General features: G+C 36.8%; 1 protein-coding gene across 1 annotated transcript in view; it reads left to right on the top strand.

The window, feature by feature from the left end:
• Positions 1-25,473, top strand: part of LOC131074132 (uncharacterized) — an 80,728-nt gene that overhangs the window by 26,547 nt on the left and 28,708 nt on the right. The window contains exon 3 of the mRNA XM_058010703.2: positions 6,130-6,324. Within this exon, the coding sequence (XP_057866686.1) occupies positions 6,130-6,324 (195 nt within the window). The remainder of the gene's footprint in view (positions 1-6,129; positions 6,325-25,473) is intronic.

The following is a 25,473-nucleotide window of genomic DNA, read 5'->3' as shown; positions in this document are numbered from 1 at the left end:
GGAACCCTAAAATTTAAAAAAAAACTATAAATAAATGATTTTACCTTAACCCCTCTTTTATTCCTTTTATATTATTAAATTCACCCTAACCCCAACCGGGTTAGGGTTCCATGAATTTTCTTTTGATTGAAAGGAGGAGGAGGGTCGATGGCCATGACAACTAGAGGTGGAGGTTTTGAAGAGGGAGGGAGCGGTGGTGCGGGGTTTCCTTGGCCGCCATTGTGTGTACACATAGCGGCCGCGGTGCACACAGTGGGCGATACTACCGTGGCCGTCCACTGTGTGTTCACATAGTGGCGGGTCGCAGACGCCACTGTGTGTCCACACAGTGGAGGCCATGGGTCGTCCGCTGTGTGGTGACATAGTGGCAGCCGCGGACCGTCCATTGTGTGTCCACACAGTAGTTCAGCCCTTTGCCCCCCCCCAATTTAGTTTTTATTTTATTTTTAATAACAAATTTAATTTTTATTTATATATATATATATATATATATATATATATTTTTATATATGTATATATATATACACGTAAATATATATATATATATATATATATATATGTAATCCATTCTGGACTTATTTTAATGTTCCGATTCATAAATATATTCTATTTAATGCATGATCATATATATATATATATATATATTAGTGTTAGAAAACTCTGTAATTTAATTTATTTTTTAATACATTTATATATAAGCATGCAGCCCCCTTTTTTTTTACAGCAATATAAAGATCTATATTATTTTGCTTGTTTTAATAGTGAAACAAAACATGTTTTCTACATCATATTCTTTTGTGGATGGGTTAATTTTTATTATGTAAGAAAGAAAGAAGAATGATTAAATGACAGATTTTAACAACATTTGAACTTTGCAAGAAAATACTTAATAAAACATATTGCTTTTCTTTCTTTTTCATTTCCAAAAATCAGAAAATGAATAAATGACAAAATTTAACAACATTTAAACTTTTCAAGTAAATCCTTATTAAGACATATTGCATTTCTTTTCTTTTCTTAAATTTGCAGAAACAAATAGAATACAGAACTCATTATGAAACATAATTTAATTTATTTACAATAGTATTATAGAATACAAAATTTAATAAAATGCACTTTTCTCATAGTATATTCAATTACAAAATCAACCTTTACAATGGATTCTCTTTTTTTTAAAAAGTAAATACAATATGTAGCTTTTCATTTACATTTCTGTAACTAAAATAAAGCATCCATTTTCTTATTCTTTTTCTGCAAACCAAGTAAAAATACCAACTCCTAGCTTGACTTTTTCCTTCCATTCCAAGCAACTTGCAAATAAATCATAAGTCTTGACCATGGAGTGCTCACCTCCTAGCCTAGGCTTACTAGAAGCCACCCCCGAGCTTGGAGAACCAAGCCCTAGACAATAAGAAAGGGGAAACAAGCACAACAACATATTCCCAACCAGGGCTACACTTCACCACAAAATGTGATGATTTTACATGGGTGGTAGTGGACCAAATACCCTAAGGAGACTGTAAGAATAGTAGTTAACAAAGCCAACTCATGGAAAAACAAAGATATATCATAAGTTCATTAACCCCACATTTCTTATGCCTCCCAAGGCATTCATGCCATACTTTCTCCCCTTATGACTCTCAAATGCACAAACCAGGTCATGCAGCAAGGGTCATATATACACCCCTTGAGTTTGCTCTCATAGTGAGAGTCTCTCACTTGAGGGCTATCAAACTTCTACCACCCACAAGACCATCCTACTCTCCCAAGAGTAGAAAGCCTTGGTTACTCCCCAAACACCAAAAATGCATACAAGAAAATAAAAAACAGATTGCATAATAATAATGTTCACAAAAGAAAATACAAGAGAATCACTTTCACATACAACCAAACTTTCCAACATAGACATGCAACGTAAAAACAAAGAGATGAACCAACCTTCAATCTGCCCAAAGGTATGCTTAGAACTAGTTTGAGGATGAGCAGCCCAAATCCACAAATCTTCCTTCCACACTTAGCCCAAAATTTCGAATCCAAAAACCAAACTTTTCAAAATGCCTAGTCTCCAAAAATGGAGAGTGGGTGATTACCCACAAAATTTCTCATTCTTGCCTAAGAAGACCTCAGTGAGAGTTCTCACAGGTTTCTAAAACTATAAAAGGAAAAAGTAGGAAAAAGATGAAAAAGGATCTCTCATCAAAAGGGAAGGATATCTAACCTAGATGGCACCTTCTAATTTTGAATTTTCGCACATCTTAGAAAACTCAGTTTTTGAGGTGACTAAACAGTCACATGGGAGTAGACACATGCCTAAAAATACTCCTAACCCAAAGGTATACCTTATGGACTCTAGGAAACACCTTTAAACTACCCTTTGGAGTCCATTTGACCCCTTTTAAACCCATCTGAAGTTAAATTTCGGGTCAAACCTAAGTTGACCACCCTAAAGATTCTCTACCCAAGGAAAATTTATAATCACATTCAATTATTTGAAAAAGCTATAGTTGAACAACTCCCTTCAAGAGACAAGTCAAAATTCAAGACATAAATCAACACATGTGTCAAGTGACACAATAAAATACATTACAAAATTACACATGGAAATTGTCTCTTGTTGGATTTAATAAATCAATAATAAAATTTAACACACATACATCATTCACTATTACAAATAAAATACGATACATACGGGGTGTTGTCTCTCCAAATAGACAACCCCTGGTTTTACGAACGTACATAGGTCTAGGTTTGGTTCTCCATAATGTTTCCATGGTCACATGGATAGTTTTCCTATGCATCTCAATTACACATTAGTAATTCCAAATACACTCATATAATATCAAACACATGAATAAGAATACACATCAAACACTCTGCATACAATTTACATTTAAACAAATCGATATACCTTATATCCAAATAAATCCACATAAGCAATTATCATAATACACATAATTTTGATCCATACATAAAACATGCATTCCTATTTCTATCATCATAGTAAAGTCCTACAAATCCAATAATGACATACATCATCTCAAATTTATCCTATTCTAGAATCATATAGAGTTCTATATCATAAAGCATATAAATAAAGCATCCATATATATTAATGTTATCGAAATCATGAAATCATATAAGTTCTAAATCCATATTGCATAAAATAAAGCATCCATAATAGTCTCAACTTGAAAATCACTCAAATGCTAGGATGAGTCGGGGTAGGGCCTCACACGTTCATTGTATGGTCTCAAACAAGACCCTCGGGCTTCATATGAGAAGATGGATTGTTTCTTACTCTCCACTGGTTTCACCTACAATCATTTCAATCACACATTTTACATTCAACTTCTTGAGGGTGAGATCCCGATTCTTGTGCTATATGTTGATGATCTCCTCATCACAGGTAGCTCATCCTCTATAATTCAGCATATTCAACAAGCTTTGATGGACTAGTTTGAGATGATAGATCTTGGTCTTTTGCACTATTTCCTTGGTCTTCAAGTGATTCAATCTTCTGATGGGATCTACATTTACTAGCAGAAGTATGATATTGACATGCTTTGGTGCTTTGGCATGCTTTATTGAAAGCCTTCTCCCACTCCTTTTCAGCTAGGGGTTGTTTTGATTACTACTTGTCCTACTCCTTTAGTAGATTCTACACTTTACAGACAGTTGGTTGGCAGTTTGTTGTACCTAACTCACACTCATCCCGGTCTTTCCTTTGGGGTTGGCCTTGTCTCTCGATTCTCCCATGATCTTCATGAGTGTCATTGGCAAGTTGCCAAATGTATTTTGTGGTACATTCAAGGCTCTATTTCTCATGGCATTCACTACACATCAGGGGAACCTCACATTGTTGGCTACATTGAATCAGATTGGGCTGGTGATGTCACTGATTAGAAGTCTACTTCTGGCTTTGTTTTCTATCTTGGCTCTAGTCCTATCACATGGTCTTGCAAAAAGTAGACTACTTATGCATTATCATCTACAAAGGTTGAGTACCGAGTTGTTGTGCTCGCTAGTCGGGAGATCTTATGGCTTTGACAGTTGATGACTGAGTTTAGTTTTCCTCCTAAAAGTCCCACTATTCTTTGATGTGACAATTAGAGTGTTATTCATATTTACTGCAACCTAGTAGAGCATCAGCGGATGAAGCACATTGAGCTTCACATGCATTTTATCTACTAGTTGATTCAGGATGGTTCTCTCATTCTGGAGTACATTCCCACTATCGAGCAAGTTGTAGACATCTTCATGAAACCTTTTGCATCGCCGCGCTATCTTCAGTTGTGATCTATGCTTGGGGTGAAGGAAGTTGTCCTTGGGGGGTGTTTATGAGGCCTTCCTTCCTTATTCTTCTTTCTGCATGTTTTTTTATCTCTTTTTGGAGAGGAGTTTTTTCCCACTGGGTTTTCTTCTTTTTCTCCATTTCATAGAGATTTCATTGTATTTGGGTACCTAATCAGGCCTTGTTGTCGGGACCCATCTTTCCTGCTTTCAGTAGTTGTTCTAGGTTTTATCTTTTCCGTAAGTCTAGCTTAAGGGGGGATGTTAGAGTAATTGGGTCTTTACTTGATTAATTAAACAACATTTGCTTAATTATTTAAGTTCCCTATTATCTCTTTTTACACTTAAGCTAACATTAGGTGCATAATAATTAATTCTTTTATTAATTATTATGTGCAAGCCTAGGTTTTCCCTTTTAGGGTTTCTTGACATATTAGAGGTTAATTTTCTTTTCTTTATATCATTATCACATTACACATTTTGTGAATATTGAGCTCTCATCTTTTTTAGCATATTTTCTATGTATTATTTTTTCTATTATTTGCTTCCTTGATTCTCCTTGTAACAAGTTATTCATCTTGTAGAGATCTTTGGGCTCCTGTGGTGTTGTATTTATCAACTCTCACAAGATTTACTGCCATCCTCCACCCGCTCCAATCATGCGACCTACCACATATAACTGCCTTCTACAAAGAGAAGGCACCAACTTGTATTATGTACTTGCCAAAATTTTCTCTCTCTTTCATGTTGAAGACTGCACATTTCTAAAAGGCTGCAATTAATACCATTTCCACACACGACCATCTTGTTTCCACCATTTGTTTAGACAACTATCCAATTTGCTTCCAACGTTAGATAGCAAATCTACCACTACATTTGTTCCTCTCCTTATATGTGAGACACAAAAATCCACAAATGCTTTGAGCTTCTCTCGGATCATAGCCACCCATCGGTTTAATTTCCAGCATGGTGTGTTGCCTTTATCTATTGCATTAATAACTATCTGAGAGTCCCCTTCTAAGTGCAGCCATTGGACATTCATATTTAAGGCTAGTTTTGTTGCTAGAAAGGCTGCCTAGACCTTTGCTTCATTATTAGTGCCATCCTACACATGTTGTGCTCCTTTGAAAAGGATAAATCCATTATCATCCCTCGCCACCACCCCAACCCCTTAAATTCTTGGATTTCCTTTTGATGCACCATCGAAATTAATCTTTATCCATTGTTTACTAGGTGGTTCCCATTTAACCGTCTCTGAAGAAAGAGATGGATCAACCCCTAAAGACCCATTAACAGGTTACCCATCATCTTCCTTTTCGTCAACAACAGAGATATCTTATTGGGCAAGATGTTGGTGGTCATGAGGTTATTGATATGCATCTTCTTGGTCATGTACTTTGACAGTTTGTGGAGATACAAAGTATTCTAGATGTGACAACTTCTTTTTCTTGAACTACTCATGAGATCAGTGATTGGGGTGCATGTGTGTAGCCTCATGTTGCTATTGTTGAGTTTGATAGTCTTGCTCCTATTCAATGGGGTTGGTGATTTGGTGTCACAGATCTAGGGACTACAACATAGTATAGCATCTAGTGAATACAACATAGGCATATACCTTTGACAGATCCAACAATCCTGATTCTCGCTCAAGAGATTAGACATGGTAGGAGTCCTTGGGGGAGAGGGAGAGGTGGGGGGAGACATGGAGGGAGAGATGGAGGTGGGAAAGATGGATGAGGGAAAGATGGATGAGGGAGAGATGGAGGTCAAGAAGGATGAGATAGGGGTCAGATAGATCTGATAGCAGAAGTTACAGAGCACGTAGAGAGTGGAGAGTAGGATGTGGATATTGGTGGAGAGACTGCATCTATAAGCAGTTCTCATAGGAGTGAGAGCGAGGGAGATGAGTCACAATTAGGCTCATTGAAAAACAATGGGGATGAGGGTGGGTATGATGGATATGATATTGACATTCCCCAGGCTATGGAGATAGGAGGTGAAGAGGGAGGAGATGAGGAGGGATTGAGAGATCAGGTGAGGAGCCTAGAGGACTTGGTTGCTACTTTGTGTCAGTGAAGGATAGAGGATAGAAATTAGTATCAGAAGGCGATGGATGATCTTATATTAGAGAGAGATCAGATAGCCTTTGAGAGAGACTATATAGTCGATGAGAGAGACCATCTGCATAGAGAGATGATGCAGTGAGGCAAATATAGTTGGTTCAGACTTCTTACGATCAACATTTTATTTTGGGTACTGACACACATCGATAGTCTGACATACTCTACTATGCTTTGAAAGAGGCCTTATATTATAGACATCTCTATGATGGTGTTTTCTCTAAGGCACAAAGAGATCCTAGATTTAGTGAGTATAGAGATCATTCAAGCTCTAGCAGGTCTACTTCTCGACGGACCAACAGTGGTGGTCTTATGGGTCCACCTTGGACATCGTCAAGACATCCTGGGGTAGGATCTGGTAGATGGGATCAACTTGGAGATAGAGGCAACATTGGTTGAGATGCTTATGTTATTGATGATGTATCATAGATTCGGTGTACTTTGATATATTTTTATGAGATATATGATATGCATTTTTGATGAGCTATTTGATGATGTATTTCATGGTTTAATTTTATATTTTTATTTTTCTTGTTGTTTTTATGCTTATGTGATGATGATTGTAATGTGAATGTGATATTATGTAGTGATTTGATGTACCTTTATTTTATGATGTATGATGATTGATGAAATGTTTATCATAATGCAATGAACTAATGCAATATTGTGTGAAGTGATTTATATTAAAATACGATGTGAATTTTGCTGTGTCAAGATAGGTGTTGAAAATTATTGTTTTGGAAGAATTGTTAGTTGTTAGATGTAAAATGATATGAAATGATAAATCAATTAACCAACCTTTATTTATTCTAGAAGTAGATATGATAGAAATGATTTGATTGATAAAATTTTGATGATAAAGTCTTCATTTCTTTATTCATAGCGCAATACATTGTCATCATTGAGCCTTATTATTTAACAATGGAGCTTATTACACCAGGGTTTGAGGAACCAATATGTATAGATATCCCATTGCAAAGAAACAAACATGTACCAGACAAGGAGGGAACCCTCCATTCTGGGAATTACGCTAGGGGTCAAGGTATGTGTGGCATTCATAAGTTGAATGCTTCTATCATAGACACCCACTAGAGAAATTGCCCCAGAACTTCATTGGTTCAAACCACAAAAAACAAACAAAGAAAGAGGATCATGCCCATCACGACTCCTCTAGTCACTTTTTGGACATCCTTGAGTATCTCAAAGAAATGATCTTCACGAATTTGATAAAAAGAGTCAATAAAAATAAACAAAACTCATTAGTTGGACTAAATGTGTCTTTTCTTTGATATGTTTGATGTGATTTTGATAATGTTTGGTTTAAGAAGTTTTGGACCTCATTTAAGACTAACCTATTTGGTTTCAAGTGTACCAATTCTGTTTAAGACAAAATGATGATCACGTTGATATTTTGATAGTGATTCAATAGGTTAGATAGTTAATCAGTTTGATTGCAAATGTTTTGACAAGATAGTTGTATCCTCTGTTTAACTTCGTGTGAAGTGTTTGTTGGATATCTGCTAGGGTGTTTGATTCTTGCGAGACAATTTATTGCAAATTTTTAATTGATTTTTCAATGTTTTTTGATATTTTTTTGATATTTGATGTTTTTTTATTTTATTTTGATTTTTTATGGTTTTTAAGGTTTTTCCAACTTTTTTATGATTTTTAGAATTTTTTCAGGACTTAATCTGAATGTTTTTGATTGATTTTTTTTCATGAATTTATCTTAATGTTTTTTATTGATTTTTTTCAGGACTTTATCTGGATGTTTTTGATTGATTTTTTCAAGACTTTATCTGAATTTTTTTGATTGATTTTTTTAGGACTTTATCTGATTGTTTTTGATTGATTTTTTCAGTTATGCCCCCAAGTATGCAAATCTATGATAACACGATGTTCTGCAGAATGCGGTGGAGACAATGAATTTTTGAAATACAAATTATGCTAATGTAGTATATGATATGAAGATGTAGTTCTTATTCAAATAAGGATGAATGTGTGTGCTCCTCACCCTGAAATGCACTGATTTGATTGAAGGTGTGAAATGTTGCAAAGATAGAAATTCAATCCATTCTCAAAAGACTTCAGACAATCCAATCTAACACACTATGCAGCAAAGATTTATGAATGGAGGCGTGGAAAAATTCTCCATCTATTATTGAAACTTTGATCTTCTTTTGCCAAGTTGTGTGCATTTGAATTCATTCTGACTCTTATAACCAACAAAGACCCTTGGAATCCTATGTGGCTAGCTACATGAGTTATTCTAACTTCAAAAGAATCTTGGATAGAGCCTCGCTACCAGAAATAATTTAGGGCTCCGACGAGGTTATGCTCCATTGCCAGCATATGTCCATAGCCTTGATGGAGTTACTTGCATGTTCCCATAGTCAAGCTTTTATTGTCGCACTTGTATGCATGATATTTTAGTAATATATTATTTTTTTTGCCTTCAGATGGATATTGGCATAGTGTTTTTGTTTTCTTTTCTTCATTTTCTTGCCTTGACTTATAAGTAATGAAACCTACTTGGGTATGACAATTATAGTGACGTTGAAGTAGAATTTATTGATTTTTCACTAACCACATGACCAACTAGGTATCTGTAATGATTTAGACCATTGATTAATGTGTGAGATATAGTAATTGAAAGATTTTGGATAAGCAAGATTGAATAGAAAAACCTCTACACAATCATAGACAAATCTCAATGACAAGGTGACATTAGGGATGGATGACTAAAGGTCTCTAAGTACTTCATGAGCAAATATCTAGGAAAAGAGACTACCTTTTTTCTTTTCGGTGCAAACATCTGAAAAATTAAGACAATTATCCTTTGCTTATGGATGCAACTACATGAGAATGCAATAATCATATGCAATGGTGATATGCAAGTTACTATGATTTAATTTGAAATGAAGGTATGAAATGTAGTAAAGAAATATGCAAATGCAGTACTAAAAATTGAAATGATCCCACCCTTAGATGTAATATCTTTTTAGGTACATGTTGTTAATGGGATCGGGGAGTGGATCTCCCTCCATTGTTTGCAAATAATAAGAACTGTTTCCAATTAATTTGGTTATGATAAAAGGACCTAACCAATTTTGGCATTTGATTGAAGATTGTATTGATGTACTATTGTGTTTTCATTGATGTCAATTGTAACCAGTAATGATGTTGTTTTGCAACCCATAGTTGTGCAAGTGAAGGAAATTGGTATTACTATTGAAGAAATGAGATCAATTGGTAACCCTACTTGTTGATATGCCAAACCCTATTCAATGAATCTTGTTGAATCGGTTGTGTTGATCTATGATTAAATGGTTATCGGTTATGATTATGCTACATATGCATGTTGTATGTGATGAGTTTCAAGTAGTTTTTGGTGTGTAGAGATAATTGTTTTATCTTGGGAATGAGTGAGTGCATAACATGAAGAGGAAACCACGTGATGAGTTATAGGAATCGATAATCAGTGATCAAGGAGCGGTCAAGGTTGTCTTGTATAATGTGCAATTATTTCTATGTAATCTAATGGTCATGTTTGAACTGATTTACTTGTAATCTCTATGAGATCTTAGGTTTGTGATGTGTTACCGATCTATTGTTTTGCTAATAAGGTCGATGATTTGTTTTATTGTAGTGTTGGAAATTTTGGTTAAGTGTCAGTGTGATTGATTGCTGAACCAGAAGGAATATCTGCAATATGTGTGAAGGCATATAGGAGAAAGAAAAAGATATTTACTAGATCAACAAACTCTTGTTGTTCTCTAACAATTACAATAGATAAATTCCTTAACTGGGTAAGATTTAATAGGATTAGTGCTATCTAAATCCTCCAACCAGGTGATCCATTATCTTGGATTTCAAATCCTCTATCGAGGTTACTCCTAATAGGGTATTGCTTCTAATAGGGCATTATAGTCAATCCCTTAACAAGGTGGTCCCTAACAGGATATTTTGTAAAATTGGATCCCTGCCTGGGACGGGAATGGGCTCTACAACCAAGACTTTAGGAGGCTTAGCTCCTAACAGGGAAAACTTTAAAAGAGTTCAGAATACTTGTGGGTATTCATCCCCATCATGGTTTTTCCCATTTGGGTTTCCATGTCAAAAATCATTATGTCAAGTGGTGAATGGTTTTTTTGGTTATGTTTGATATGGTTAATTTTCTTAATTGTTAAATCCACTTAGTTATGTTAAGATGACTGATAGTAATCTAAAATATTCTTTTACAATTGTTAGTAAATTATTTTTATGTTTTGGTTAAATGGTTTGAGAGTTTTAGAGCTATTACACTATTATTTTGTTATGCCAGTAAACGAGTTAACTTGATAGTGCAATTGCAGTTTGTAGTTTAGTGTTTGAACTAGTTAGTCTAGAGATTGTTTTTGAGTTTGGTGAAAGCTAAGTCAATTTTCTATCTACTTATTCACCCCCCCCCCCCCACTCTTATTATTTTTCTAGATCATTATTGATTCATCATATCATCAATTGGTATCAAAGCATTTCGGGTCCTCTAGTGTCTAAGCCTAACAACTTAAGGTAAAGATCTAGAAGAACAAGATGAAGAAAGGAGGTCTAAAGTTTAATAGGGAAAACTATAGAATATGGAGTGATAGGATGAAAGTCTATATCAAGAGTCTAAGAAGTCAATACTAGGAACATGTTGTTACCAAATATACCTTGCTTAGTGGGATTCTATCTGATAATCAAAATAAAGAGAAACAAGAGAATAATCAAGCATTGGAGGATATTATTAGTTCTTTGTTTGATTCAGAGTATGTTGATATCCATGGTCTAGAGACTGTTTATGATGTGTGGAAAAAACTTGATATCTATAGCGGTGATGAGCATATGAAGATTTCCAAAGAAGAGAGTCTGAGAGGTAAATTTGATGACATGCAAATGGCTGAAGGTGAGAATATTCAACAGTATGGTCAGAGGATCAAGGAGATAGTCAGTGAGATCAAGAGTGATGGTGGTAAAGTGGAGGATGCCACAATAGTTAGTAAGGTGTTGAGAACCCTTCTAATGGTCTATGCTATCCGAGTTGTAGCTATTCGGGAGCTAAAGTCTATTGATAAAATAAAGGTAACTCTTGAATCCATCATTGGTAAACTTATTGCATTTTAATTAAATGGTTATGATGGTAGTGCTAAAAAATCTGAATCTGCATTTAGAACTTCAGGTTCTAACCAACCTATGAAGAAAAGAAGATAAGCTAGTTACATTTATGAGTCTAGTTCTAATAGAGAAGTTGATGATGAAGATAGTCTGATCGAGCTTGAAGAATTGTTGGCCAAGCGGTTACCTAGAGGTACCGGTAAGTACAAAGTTAAATTACCTCTGAAGTGTTTTGCATGTAACCGAATTGGACATAATGATGCTAACTGTCCTAATGGTGACAATGAGCATAAGTGTGAGAAGTACAATAACTATAAAAGAAAAGGTAAAAGAGATTGCCTCATTGCAGTTGACAGTGGAATCACAGGTGAGGAATTTGAGGGAGATGCAAATGAAGACATTGTCTTTATTGACATTAAAGAGGAGGCGTCTGATCAGAAGGTATTAGTTTCTTGCATGGATAGTTTTGGCGATTGGATCATAGATAGTGGTTGTTCACACCACATGATCGGTGACCAGAGTAAATTTATTACTTTGAAGAAATTTTATGGAGGAGTTGTGAGATTTGGAAATGACTCACCCTACATGGTAAAAGCAAAGAAAACCATTTCTCTCAATGGAAAGAGTAGTGTAGATGATGTCTATTGGGTTGAAGGATTAAAGCCCAATCTATTGAGTGTATCTAAACTCAATGACAGAGGTTATCCATCGGAATTCAAGAATGGAATATGCAAAATCTATGGGAGGAAAGGTGAACTAATTGCAACTGGAAAATAGACAAAAGGTAACTTGTTTTACCTAAATCCTAAAGTCAACAACTGTTTAATTTTTAAAGTAGATGACAGTTGGCTTTGGCATCAGAAATTTGTGATATAAATTTTGATAACATTGTCAAAGTCAGTAAGTCCAAGTCAGTAAGAGGTTTGCCTCAGTTGGACAAACCAGTGAATGCTTTGTGTAAGGAATGTCAATTAGGGAAGATGACATCCTCAAATTTTAAGAGCAAATCTTTCTCAACAGAACATTTGTTAGATTTGGTTCATATAAACCTCTTTGGACCAATACAGACTAAAAGTATTCAAGGTGATAGATATTTTATGATCTTCATTGATGATTGCTCAAGAATGATGTGGATCACATTCTTGAAGGACAAAGAAGAATCCTTTAGTAAGTTTAAGGCATTCAGGGCCTTAGCTAAAAAGGAAAGTAGTAAGAAGATAGAGTGTCTAAGAACTGATCAAGGAGGTAAATTTACTTTAGTGGAATTCACTAGATATTGTGAAGACAATGGAATTAAGAGGCAACTTTCTGGACCTAGGACACCACAGCAAAATGGTATTGCAGAGAGGAACAACCGGTCAATTGTTGAAGCTGCTAGAATGATGCTTATACAAGGAGGTGTAGCAAAACATTTCTGGAGAGAAGTTGTTAGCACAACTGTATACATTATGAACTGGATATTGGTGAAGAGAGGTAAGGATAAAATGCCTTATGAATACTGGTATGGTAGGTCACCTAATGTCAGTTACTTTAAGGTTTTTGGTAGTAAATGTTTTATCAAGAGAGGTGACTATGTTGGTAAGTTTCATTCTAAGAGTGACGAAAGGCATATTTCTTGGTTATTCCACCAAGAGAAAATCCTACAAATGTTACAACAACCGAACGAAGAGAATCATTGACAGTGATAATGTCCGAGTGGATGAGTGTCTTGAAGTTTTAGGAGAAACCATTGAGGAGAAGAAGGAAGATGAACCTTACATTCTGATTTTGGAACCAGAACCGGTGAAGCCAGGAGCTGGTGAAGTGAATTTTGTAGTACTAGTTCAACCAAAATAGGTAGAATCTACAACAGATGAAGATAGTGAGGAAGAAGAACCTGAAGGTAATGATAATGTTATTCCAAGGTATGTAAGACTCAATCATAATCCTAATCAAATTATTGGAAATAAAGATGCTGGAGTGTTAACCAAAAGAAGATTTAGAGAAAATTTCTTGTATGATCTCCACTATTGAGCTTAGAACTGCTAAGGAAGCCTTTGAAGATGATCATTGGATCAAAGATATGGAAGATGACCTTGACCAAATTGAATAGAACAATACATAGACCCTAGTACCAAGACCACTGAACTAAAATGTGATAGGTACTAAATGGGTATTGAGGAATAAACTGAATGAAGATGGAGTAGTAGTGAGAAACAAAGCTAGATTGGTATGCAAAGGTTATGCACAAGAAGAAGGAGAAGACTATGGTGAGACATTTGCACCAGTTGCTAGATTGGAAGGTGTTAGGAGTCTACTTACATTTACAACATATAGGGGATTCAAATTATATCATATGGATGTGAAGTCAACATTTCTAAATGAAATACTGGAAGAGGAAGTATAAATTAAACAACCAGATGGTTATGCTTTGACTGATGAAAAGGATATGGTGTGTAAACTACACAAGGTGCTATACGGTATCAAGAAAGAACCAAGAGAATGGTATGAAAGACTACATTTACACTTGATGAAGATAGGTTCTGATTAATTAAGAAAAATAGGTTTTCAGGACTTGAAACCTTTAACATAGGAGATTAAAATAAGACATCTAAAAGTCCAGAGCATATAAACCGCTTACAAAATGAATGGCAAAAAAGCCAGCAAACCAAAAAGATAGCAAAAGATAAAAACAAGAAAGAAACTAGGAAAGCACTACACAACTATAGTCTTCAGAAGGTCCTTTGCCTTTTTCACCAACTGGTCATAAGTGGCCCCAACAACTTTGAGATCATCCAGGTCCTTGTTAGGTTTCTTTTCTTTCTTTTTGCCTCTAGTTCTAGTTCTGGGTCCTTGAGCCTCTCCTATTCCTTTAGTGTCAGGGTCAATATCCAGGGTCTCCTTCTCCTCATCCAATTTGCTGATGAGAGTATTAGTGTTGCTAGCAAAAATCTTCAGGATGCTTAAACTTTGTTTTGCAATACTCTTGAGGCAATCCTCAATTTTGCTGACTTTACTATTAGTGCCTGAAATAGTTTGATCTATAGCGTTAGCAAGTGCTTTCCTTTCCAGGAGGTCTTTCTCTATTTTCTCAAATCTGGGGTTGAAGGAGTCTCTTATGTTTTTAGCTTTTGCAATAGAATTTTCCAGGTCCTCAATGTAATCAGCAATAGTCTTCCCTTCCCCAGTGTTGATAGTTTCCAGAATCTAAATTCTATGGTTGATCTTTTTGTTGTCATCCATAGCTTTCTTGTAACCAGTTATTAGCCACTCCATAGTGTCCATAAAACCTTGCATACCCTCTAGAGGAGGGTTAGAGGGAGGATCAATCTTACCAGGGATATCTTATTCCTTTTTTGGAGTGTTACGAATAGTAGCTATGTCTTCAACCCTAAGAGCCCCACCAGTGGTCACCTGCTCCAGGTTCTGTTAAGCTTCTGAAGTCCTTTCCTACTTATAAGCCTCTAGCTCCTTCATATTATCCTCCTTCCTCTTATGCTTGTTTCTAGTCTAAGTTTGGACTTTAGTTTTCTTTTTCAGAGAACCCTGAGGTTTCTCCTTCTCTGAGTCTTTAGAGAGCTCCTCCTCTGAGGAAGAGATAATCTAGAGGATTCTGCCTTTAGGTTTTTTACCCTTTGAGGAATAAGGTCTGGTTTTCATATATTTCTTCTTCTTACAAATTTCAAAATCCAAAACATCCAAGCTCTCCTCAGAATCACTCGATGGTTCACTATCAGAATCCTCATCTATTGAAAAGATAGAGTCAGGCCCAAACTCCTCAGACTCAATAGAGGGGTGCAGGTGGGCTATTTGATTAGCCTTGAGATGGTCATAAATAAGGACCATTAAGCCTTGATGCATGGTAGTGTCCCCCATAGGGTTCTCTTTGTAGGCCTTAATAGTGGCATTCATCGAGCATAACAGAAAATAATGAAAATTAACCTTCTCATCATGCCTAAAATGATTCAGCAAAACAAAATGGTAGTCGTATACTTTATGTGAGGCCTCACCTCAACTCAGTCTGACATTCAGAGGATTTTATATTTAGACTATTATGGATACTTTATTTTGATGCATTTTGAGACTTAGAACTTATATGGTTTCAGGATTTGGATAACATTGCTATGATTTGATGAATTACTTATATGCTTTATGAGATAGAACACTACATGATTGTTAGATAGGATGATATTGCAATGATAGATGTCGTTATTGAATTTGCAGGACTTTACTATGAATATACAACTATGATGTATGGTTAGTTTATGTGAATTGGGGATGAAATTGCTTATATGAATTTGCTTGATAAAGGATGTATTTAATCTATGCAGATGAAAATTGTATGCAAGTAATGATGTGTATTGTTATATTATTGAATTATATTATATATGGATATTTGGAAGTACTAATGTGTAAATTGAGATGCGCAGGAAATTTACCATGTGACCATGGAAAATTACAGAGAACCAAACCTAGACTTATGTATGTTCGTAAGCCAGGGGTTGTCTATTTGGAGAGACAACACCCCGTTTGTGTTGTATTTTATTCGTAACAGTATATGCAACATGAGTGTTAAGTTTTATTTAAATTTAATGTGTAAAAACCACAAGAGACAATTTCATGTTTTATTTTGTAAAAGTGTTTTATTTGTGTCACTTGACACATGTGTGGATTTAAATTTAAATGTTTTATTTTTGTCTCTTGGTGGGAAAGTGTTTAACTATAGTTTTTCTTAAATAATATAATGTGTTGTCATAAATACTTTGGGAATATAATAATTGGGGTGGTCAACATATGTTTGACCCGAAAATAAACTTCAGAGGGGATTAAAATGGGTTAAATGAACACCTAGAGGTAGTTTAATAGGGTTTCCTAAAGCCCATAAGGTATACCTAGGGGTTAGGGGTAATTTTAGGCAAGTTTCTACTTTTTAATGATCTATTTAATGCTTTAAAAATTGGCTTTTTTGAGTTGTGCGAAAATTCAAAATTAGAAGTTTAAATCTAATTGAGATTTTTCCTTTGGAATGAGTGTCTTTTTGCATTCTGCTTTTCTTTCCTTTTTGGTTTTTAGAAACTTGTGAAAACTCAGGGAATGAGCTTCTTAAGCAAGATTTTTGGGAATTGGAGGGTAATCACCCACTCTCCATTTTTGGAGACAAGAGAAATTTTGTAAAAGAAAAAGAATAGTTTTGGAATAGAAAATTTAACTAAGGGTAGAAGAAGAAGAACCGTAGATTGGGCAGCTCTTCCTCAAATATCAAATCTACCATTGGGCAGAATAAGGTTGGTTTGATTAGTCTTTAAAATGGTTATTTCTTGCATGTGTTTGAATGTATGAATGCTGAAAGAAATCTGTGTTTCTTGTGTATGTCTTGTTTTAGAATTTCATTTGAAAATCCTTCATTATGCTTGTTGTGTTTTGGGAGTTTTCTCAAGACCTCTTACTCTTGGGAGAGAGGAGGATCTTGTGGGTGGTAGCAGTGACAACCCTCGAGTGAGAGAGTCTCGTTTGAGAGCGATCACAAGGGATCTTTGTGTGACCCTTGTTGCATGGCCTGTTTGTGCAATGGGGGTCATAAGGAGGGATATAAGGCTAGAATGTCTTTGGGGGGCATAAGGAATAAGGGTTTGAGATTCTTGATATATTTATTGTGCCATGAGGTGGCTACTTGTTTATTTCATACTTGTAGTTCTCCTCAGGGTATTGGTCCACTACCACCCTTTGAAAAGATCATCACCAAAGTGTGGTGCTGTGAAGCCAAGTTGGGAGTGTGTCTTAAAATCTATATGTATTTCATCTTCTATGTGTTTGCTTGTTTGTTACCCGTCTAGGAATTGGTTCTCCGAGCTCGGGGGTGGCTACCAGTTAGCCTAGGCTGGGAGGTGAGCACTCCGTGGTCATATTGTGTTTTTATTATGCAGGAAAAGTCAGGAGAAGAGAATAGGAATAGTGAAAAGATGCAGAAGATTATTGTTGAAGATAGCTAAATCCATTTTGTAGTTATTTGTTTAAATTTGTAGTAGAAAAATACCTCATTCGTTGAATGAGAAGCAAGTTGTAATTTTGAGATAGGACATGTGATTTAATATTGTAGTTAAATAAAGAAGTATCTTGTAATATTTGCAGAATAATGAAAGAGTTGTAAAAAGCCAGATATGTTTCTATTTCCATTTTGAAAAGTAAAGGGATTGCTTTGATTTGCATGCAAAAGCTTCTTTTGTAATATAAAAAAATAAAAATCATGATTTGGATATGCTATTTACATGTAAATAAATTAATTGACTTTTTTTTATTTAGTTGGGAAATTAATAAATGCATTTATTATAGAAAAGTAATTTGTATCTTTAAATAGTAATTCCTAAATTGTATTTCCTAAATTGTATTTCTAAATAGTGTTGAACAAGAGCTTAACAATAGATTTGCTTCATTCTTTTATCAGCAATTAGAATAATTACAGAAAAAGGCCCTAAGATTATATACCAAATATATATATATATATATATATATATATATATATATATATATATATATATATATATATATATATATATATATATATATATATATATATATATATATATATATTAAATGTGCGCATGTGATTTGATTTTTACATAATGTTATTCCTTGTTATATTTGTTTTAAAAAAAAATTGCATGTAAATCTTATAAAAAAAAATATATTTGTATAATTTCACCCTTGTAACTTTTATATTTATAAATTTATATAAATATATATATATATATATACATATATATATATATATATATTTATATAAAATATATTTAAAAAAAAAATATAATATAAAAAAAAAAAAAAGAAATTTGGGTTTGCTCGCGGACTCACTGTGTGTGCACACAGTGTGGGCCGCGCGGCTTGCACTGTGCGAACACATAGTGTGGGCCGCTTCAGCTCCCACTGTGTGGACACACAGTGTCGGCTGCGGCCGCCACTATGTGGACACACCGTGGTGAGAGCCGCTAGCGGCTCCCACTGTGTGGACGCACAGTGGTGTCGCGCCGCCACTGTGCGTTCACATAGTGGCGCCCTCAGCCCATTCCTGTCGCCCTTCTTCGAACCTGCAACAAAAAAAAAGTCCGCCACCTTGGGGTTTCGGCCCTGTAAAAAAAATGCAGTGGTAAACAAAAATAAGGGATTAAACCCTAGCCCGGGTAGGGCTAGGGTAAATGAAATAAATTAATATGATAGTTTAGAAGTTATTAATATATATAAATTAAAAAAAAAAAAACTAAATCCCTAATTAGGGTTGGAAGGCAAAGTGACTATTATCTTGGGAAGATGATTTTAATGGATTAATATATAATGTATATATATATATATATATAAATTCTGGTTATAAATTGAAGAAAGTATTTAATAGAGTTTTAAATATTTAAAAGAATTTAATAGAGTTTTAAATATTTAAATTCCTCCGTATGATTACTCATAGGAAGTAAAAAGGAAAGTGAAATATATAAATTTTACGAAGAAAGCCTAGCCTTTATAATTTTAAATGTATTTAATGTAATAAATACTTAATTATGCCCTAGTTAATTTAATTAGAGCATTAAAATTTAAAAAAAAGATGTTTAGAGTATATAGTCATATTGGGGATTGAATTAATTTTCCTCTCCTAATTTCTTTAACGTGATTGATTTAATAAAATTTAATGACTAGGTATCTCGTGGAGATAAAATTAGACCAGATAGATTTCCGCAAATATAATTAAACAATAATCGATGCTTGGTTCATTTCAGAATTAGCTCGAATATAATTATGGAAAATTTATTAACGCTTGTCATGTGAGCGAACTTGTTAATTAAATAGTATTTAAAAAAATAAATAAATCGTTCCGTTTTTGCCCTAAATTTTGGGCATGACATTTTGGTATCAGAGCAAGGTTTCCACACTAGGAACCTTACTCACTTATGTTTCACCTTAGAATATTTAAAATTATTTTGTTAAATTGATTTTTGAATTTAATTGAATTAAATATTATTCTAAAAGAAATTAATTAATTATTTTGCCTTATTTTCCTCATAGGATGCCTCCGACGACGCGACAAGCTCGCAAGCGCGGACGGGGTCCTAGACATGTGCGCATAGCACGCGAGGAGGTAGAGAGGGAGGCATCGGTTCCAGAGGAGAACCCAGGAGCACTCCCGAACAGCCAAATGAACCTAACCGAGACCTCTTAGCAGCCATTCAAAATCTTATTGGCATAGTTCAGGAAAGGATCCCAGCAAAGAACCCTCAGGTTAGGAGTCATAGATCTGTTGATAGAGAGCAAAGCAGGAACCCAACTTTGATTCCTGTAGAGAGTCAGGGTGGTAATGAGCCAGAGTCAGTGCATATGCCAGGACCACCTCCAGCGGTGGAACCAATTTATTTTGAGAGAGGTTGTCGAGATTCAGGGGATCTCATCAGGGAGGTCATGCGCCTCCAACCACCATCCTTCGGAGGTTCTACAGATGGAGTAGAGGCCGAGGCATGGCTTCTGAGTCTTGAGAGGTGCTTTGCATTGCGTTCTTATGAGAGCAACTTGAAAGCATGTGTTGCAGTTCATCTCCTGAGAGGGACAACCTCCACTTGGTGGAGACAGGAAGACTACAAATGCGGATTAGTTCCTGATACTCTCACTTGGGAGATATTCACAGAGAGGTTTCGTGAGAGGTACCTATCAGAACACTTCAGGCAGCGTCGTATTGACAAATTTCATGATCTCCAACAAAAAGGCTTGTCAGTAACCCAGTATGAGAGTAAATTCTTTGAGTTGTTGCCTTATGTAGATTATCTAAAGGATGAGAAACTTCTTGTAAACTGCTTCATCAGGGGATTAAATGTCGGTATAGCCGGGCCTGTTAGGATGTCCGCTCCAGAGAGTCTTTGGGTTGCTATAAAGAAGGCACTGATTGCCGAGGAAATCCAGGTCAGACCACAGGACAATAGGGATCGGTTTCAGAACTGAAATCCCGCACCTCAGACTTATGGATTCCAGAAACCACATTGGAAAGGGAACAACCGAAATTCTTAGGGGTTCTCCAAACCCCCTCCTCCACAACAGACACCACAGAACCAGAGGCAGAAGCCTCCACAGTATCAGCAGGGCTCCAAGCCCAAACAGTGGCAGACTCAGGGACAGAAACGTGATCAGAGAGCATAGGGGTAGTACACACAGCCGACGGAGACTCTACAGTCCTCTAGGGGTGGGTACAACGGATCCAGTAGGATAGGAGGTCAGGCATTCTCTAGGCCTTAGGGTGCCCAGTTCCAGGCATGGGGTGCTTGCTTTACATGTGGAGCCATGGGGCATATGGCGAGGGATTGCCCTCAGGGACAGGTAGCAGGGAGTCAGCGGATGGCCGCTTCAGAGCCAACAGTTGGCGATATGGGCAGGTCCCATAGAGTATTCACAGCGGTTGACAACCGCCAGTTGAGCATCAAGCCATGGTTATCGAATCTTCAGGTATAATCAAAGGTAACAATGTATCTATTTTGTTTGATTCAGGAGCTACTAACTCCTTTATATCTCCATTGGTTGTGGAGCGTTGCGGGCTAGTGGCAACTAGACAGGGTGTCAGTTGGGAAGTGGAATTAGCTTCAGGGGCTAGAGTGTCAGTGGAATCAGAGGTTAGAGCTTGTCAGCTGCAGATTGGCAAGACCACCACTTTAGTAGACCTTAGAGTGACTCCACTTGGATCTTATGGAATCGTACTTGGCATGGATTGGCTTTACGCCCACAGAGCCAAGATGGATTGCCGCCTGAAAAAGATCGAGTGTGAGGATGATCATGGTTCGCCCATAGTTATCACCGAGATTCAGAGACCCGTGTCTCTTTGTATGATCTCCGCAATGCAGCTTAAGCAGAGCATGTGGAAGGGATGTCAGCTTTTTGCTATCACTATCAGTGACAGAGGAGAAGAGGAAGAAAAAGAAACATCGCTCGATGATCATCCTATCCTTAAAGGATATTCAGATGTTTTTCCTTCAGAGTTACCGGGAATGCCTCCCCGTAGAGAGATTGATTTTCATATAGACCTAGTACCAGGAGCCGAGCCAGTTTCCAGAGCACCTTATAGGATGACCACAAATGAGTTAAATGAACTTAAAATTCAGCTTGAGGAACTCCTTGAGAAAGGTCATATTCGACCTAGTGTATCCCCTTGGGGTGCACCAGTCATCTTCGTTAAGAAGAAGGATGGATCTCTCCGATTGTGTATGGATTATCGACAACTAAATAAAGTAACCATCAAGAACCGATATCCTTTGCCCAGAATTGATGATTTATTTGACCAGCTTCAGGGTGCCAAAGTCTTTTCCAAAATAGATCTGAAGTCAGGATACCATCAGTTGAAAATAGTGGAAAGTGATATCCACAAGACCGCATTTCGCACTAGATATGGTCACTATGAGTTTATCGTAGTTCCATTTGGGCTTACGAATGCCCCAGTAGTTTTTATGAGCCTCATGAATGGGGTGTTCCGTACCTTTCTGGACCGTTTTGTTATTGTGTTCCTCGATGATATACTGATATATTCTCGGAATGAGAAGGAGCATGAGGAGCACCTGAAACAAGTATTGCAATGTTTGCGGGATAATCAGTTGTTTGGCAGCTTATCGAAGTGTGCTTTCTTTCGGTCTGAGGTTAAGTACCTTGGGCACGTTATTTCCGGTGATGGGATCTTAGTTGACCCATCAAAGATTAGGGCTATTATGGATTGGCCAGTGCCTACCAGTGTGACAGAGGTCAGGAGTTTCATGGGCTTAGCGGGGTATTACTGATGTTTTGTCGAAGGTTTTTCCAGAGTCGTACACCCTATTACTTCTCTTCAGCGTAAAGGGAAGAAATTTGAGTGGACAGAGAAGTGCGAGAAGGCCTTTCAGGAACTCAAGAAGGCACTTACTAGCACTCCTATCCTTGTTGTACCAGATCCTATAGCGGACTTCATGGTTTGTACAGATGCTTCACTAGAGGGTTTAGGGGCAGTTCTTATGCAGGGTGGTAGGGCCATAGCTTTCGAGTCTAGGAAACTTAAGACTCATGAACTTAATTATCCCACTCACGACCTTGAGCTCGCAGCAGTAGTGCATGCACTTGTGAGGTGGAGACACTTCCTTTTAGGTCATCACTTCGAGTTGCATTCAGATCATCAGAGTCTTCAGTACATCTTCACTCAGCCGAACCTTAACGCATGTTAGAGGAGATGGATGGAGTTCTTATGCGAATATGATTTCGACGTTCACTACATCAAGGGAAAGGAAAATGTAGTTGCAGATGCCTTGAGTAGGAGACGTCATGAGGTTTACACCATATCCATGGGCATGAATTTGAGAGACCGTATACTTCAGCACTTGCCAGAGGATGGATGGTATGCAGAGGTTGGTCAGGTAATACGATCTCAGGTTACTCTGGAAGGGAAATATGTGGATTATTCTTTGGAGTCCGATGGACTGTTACGCCTCAGAGGGCACATTTATGTACCTTCCTCTAGAGGGTTGCGAGAGTTCATTGTCTCGGAGGCTCATAGAGCTCCTTATGCAACGCATCCTGGGGTTAAGAAGTTGCATGCTGATTTGAGACAGTTGTATCATTGGCCGGGAATGCGGCAGCTCATTGCTGAGATAGTCGCTCGATGCCTTGAGTGTCAGAGGGTAAAGGCGGAGCACCGCCATCCTGGTGGGTTGCTTCAGTCTCATGCTATACCAGAGTGGAAGTGGGATACTATATCCATGGATTTCATCATTGGTCTTCCTATGTCTTCTCGTCACCATGATGCTATCTTGGTGACAGTTGACAAGTTGACCAAAGTAGCTCACTTTTCACTAGTTCGTACTACATTCACAGCTCCAGCAGTAGCACAGGAGTTCTTGCGAGACATTGTTAGACTTCATGGCATACCCCGCAAGATTATATCTGACAGGGATTCTCTTTTCACTTCTTCCTTTTGGAAGTCATTACAGGCAGCTATGGGCACTAAGCTCAATTTCAGTATAGCCTATCACCCGGAGATAGATGGTCAGACAGAGAGGGTCAATCAGGTGTTAGAGGATATGCTTCGCATGTACGTCATGGATCATCAGACCCGATGGGAGGAGTATCTTCCCTTAGTGGAGTTTGCCTATAACAATGGGCATCACACTTCTTTAGGGATGCCACCCTATCAGGCATTATACAACAGGCCTTGCAGGACGCCCTTGAGTTGGGATCACATAGAGGATAGAGTTGCTATTGGTCCTGAGTTAGTTTGGGATATGGAATAGAAGGTGGATTTGATTAGGTAGCGTCTCAGAGAGGCTTAGGATAGACAGAAGAAATATGCTCATACAAAGAGGATAGATCATAGTTACTTGGTTGGAGACAGAGTTTTCTTGAGAGTGCGACCGCATAAGAGTCCAATCCGTAACGGAAAGGGTTCTAAGCTCGCACCTCGCTTTGTAGGACCTTTCGAGATTCTTGAGAGGATAGGCCCAGTTGCCTACCGTTTAGCTTTGCCACCTAGCCTGTCACGCATCCACGATGTGTTTCATGTTTCAGTTTTGAGAAAATATATCTATGATGAGTCTCACATTTTAGATTGGGATGCCTTGCAGGTGGAGTCAGACGGGCAGATAGCTTTGGAGCCCATTCGCATTTTGGCATGCCGGACATTGGCCCTTCGAGGTCGAGAGCTGGACCAGGTTAGGGTCCAATGGAATTGTTATGATGAGGTTATGGCTTCATGGGAGGACGCAGCACGTATGAGATCAGAGTACCCCCACCTCTTTGATGAACTCTAGCAGGAAGTTCATGCCTAGAGGGGGAGGATGTGAGGCCTCACCTCGACTTAGTCTGACATTCAGAGGATTTTATATTGAGAATATTATGGATACTTTATTTTGATGCATTTTGAGACTTAGAACTTATATGATTTCAGGATTTGGATAACATTGCTATGATTTGATGAATTACTTATATGCTTTATGAGATAGAACACTACATGATTGTTAGATAGGATGATATTGCAATGATAGATGTCGTTATTGAATTTGTAGGACTTTACTATGAATATACAACTATGATGTATGGTAAGTTTATGTGAATTGGGGATGAAATTGCTTATATGAATTTGCTTGATAAAGGATGTATTTAATCTGTGCAGATGAAAATTGTATGCAAGTAATGATGTGTATTGTTATATTATTGAATTATATTATATATGGATATTTGGAAGTACTAATGTGTAAATTGAGATGTGCAGGAAATTTACCATGTGACCATGGAAAATTACGGAGAACCAAACCTAGACTTATGTATGTTCGTAAGCCAGGGGTTGTCTATTTGAAGAGACAACACCCCGTTTGTGTTGTATTTTATTCGTAACAGTATATGCAGCATGAGTGTTAAGTGTTATTTAAATTTAATGTGTAAAAACCACAAAAGACAATTTCATGTTTTATTTTGTAAAAGTGTTTTATTTGTGTCACTTGACACATGTGTGGATTTAAATTTAAATGTTTTATTTTTGTCTCTTGGTGGGAAAGTGTTTAACTATAGTTTTTCTTAAATAATATAATGTGTTGTCATAAATACTTTGGGAATATAATAATTGGGGTGGTCAACATATGTTTGACCCGAAAATAAACATCAGAGGGGTTTAAAATGGGTTAAATGAACACCTAGAGGTAGTTTAATAGGGTTTCCTAAAGCCCATAAGGTATACCTAGGGGTTAGGGATAATTTTAGGCAAGTTTCTACTTTTTAATGATCTTTTTAACGCTTTAAAAATTGGCTTTTTTGAGTTGTGCGAAAATTGAAAATTAGAAGTTTAAATCTAATTGAGATTTTTCCTTTGGAATGAGTGTCTTTTTGCATTCTGCTTTTCTTTCCTTTTTGGTTTTTAGAAACTTGTGAAAACTCAGGGAATGAGCTTCTTAAGCAAGATTTTTGGGAATTGGAGGGTAATCACCCA

Source organism: Cryptomeria japonica, chromosome 9 (assembly GCF_030272615.1).
Source record: "Cryptomeria japonica chromosome 9, Sugi_1.0, whole genome shotgun sequence".
Lineage (NCBI taxonomy): Eukaryota > Viridiplantae > Streptophyta > Pinopsida > Cupressales > Cupressaceae > Cryptomeria > Cryptomeria japonica.
The sequence above is the reverse complement of the archived record's forward strand: the minus strand, read 5'-3'. Positions and strand labels throughout refer to the sequence as shown.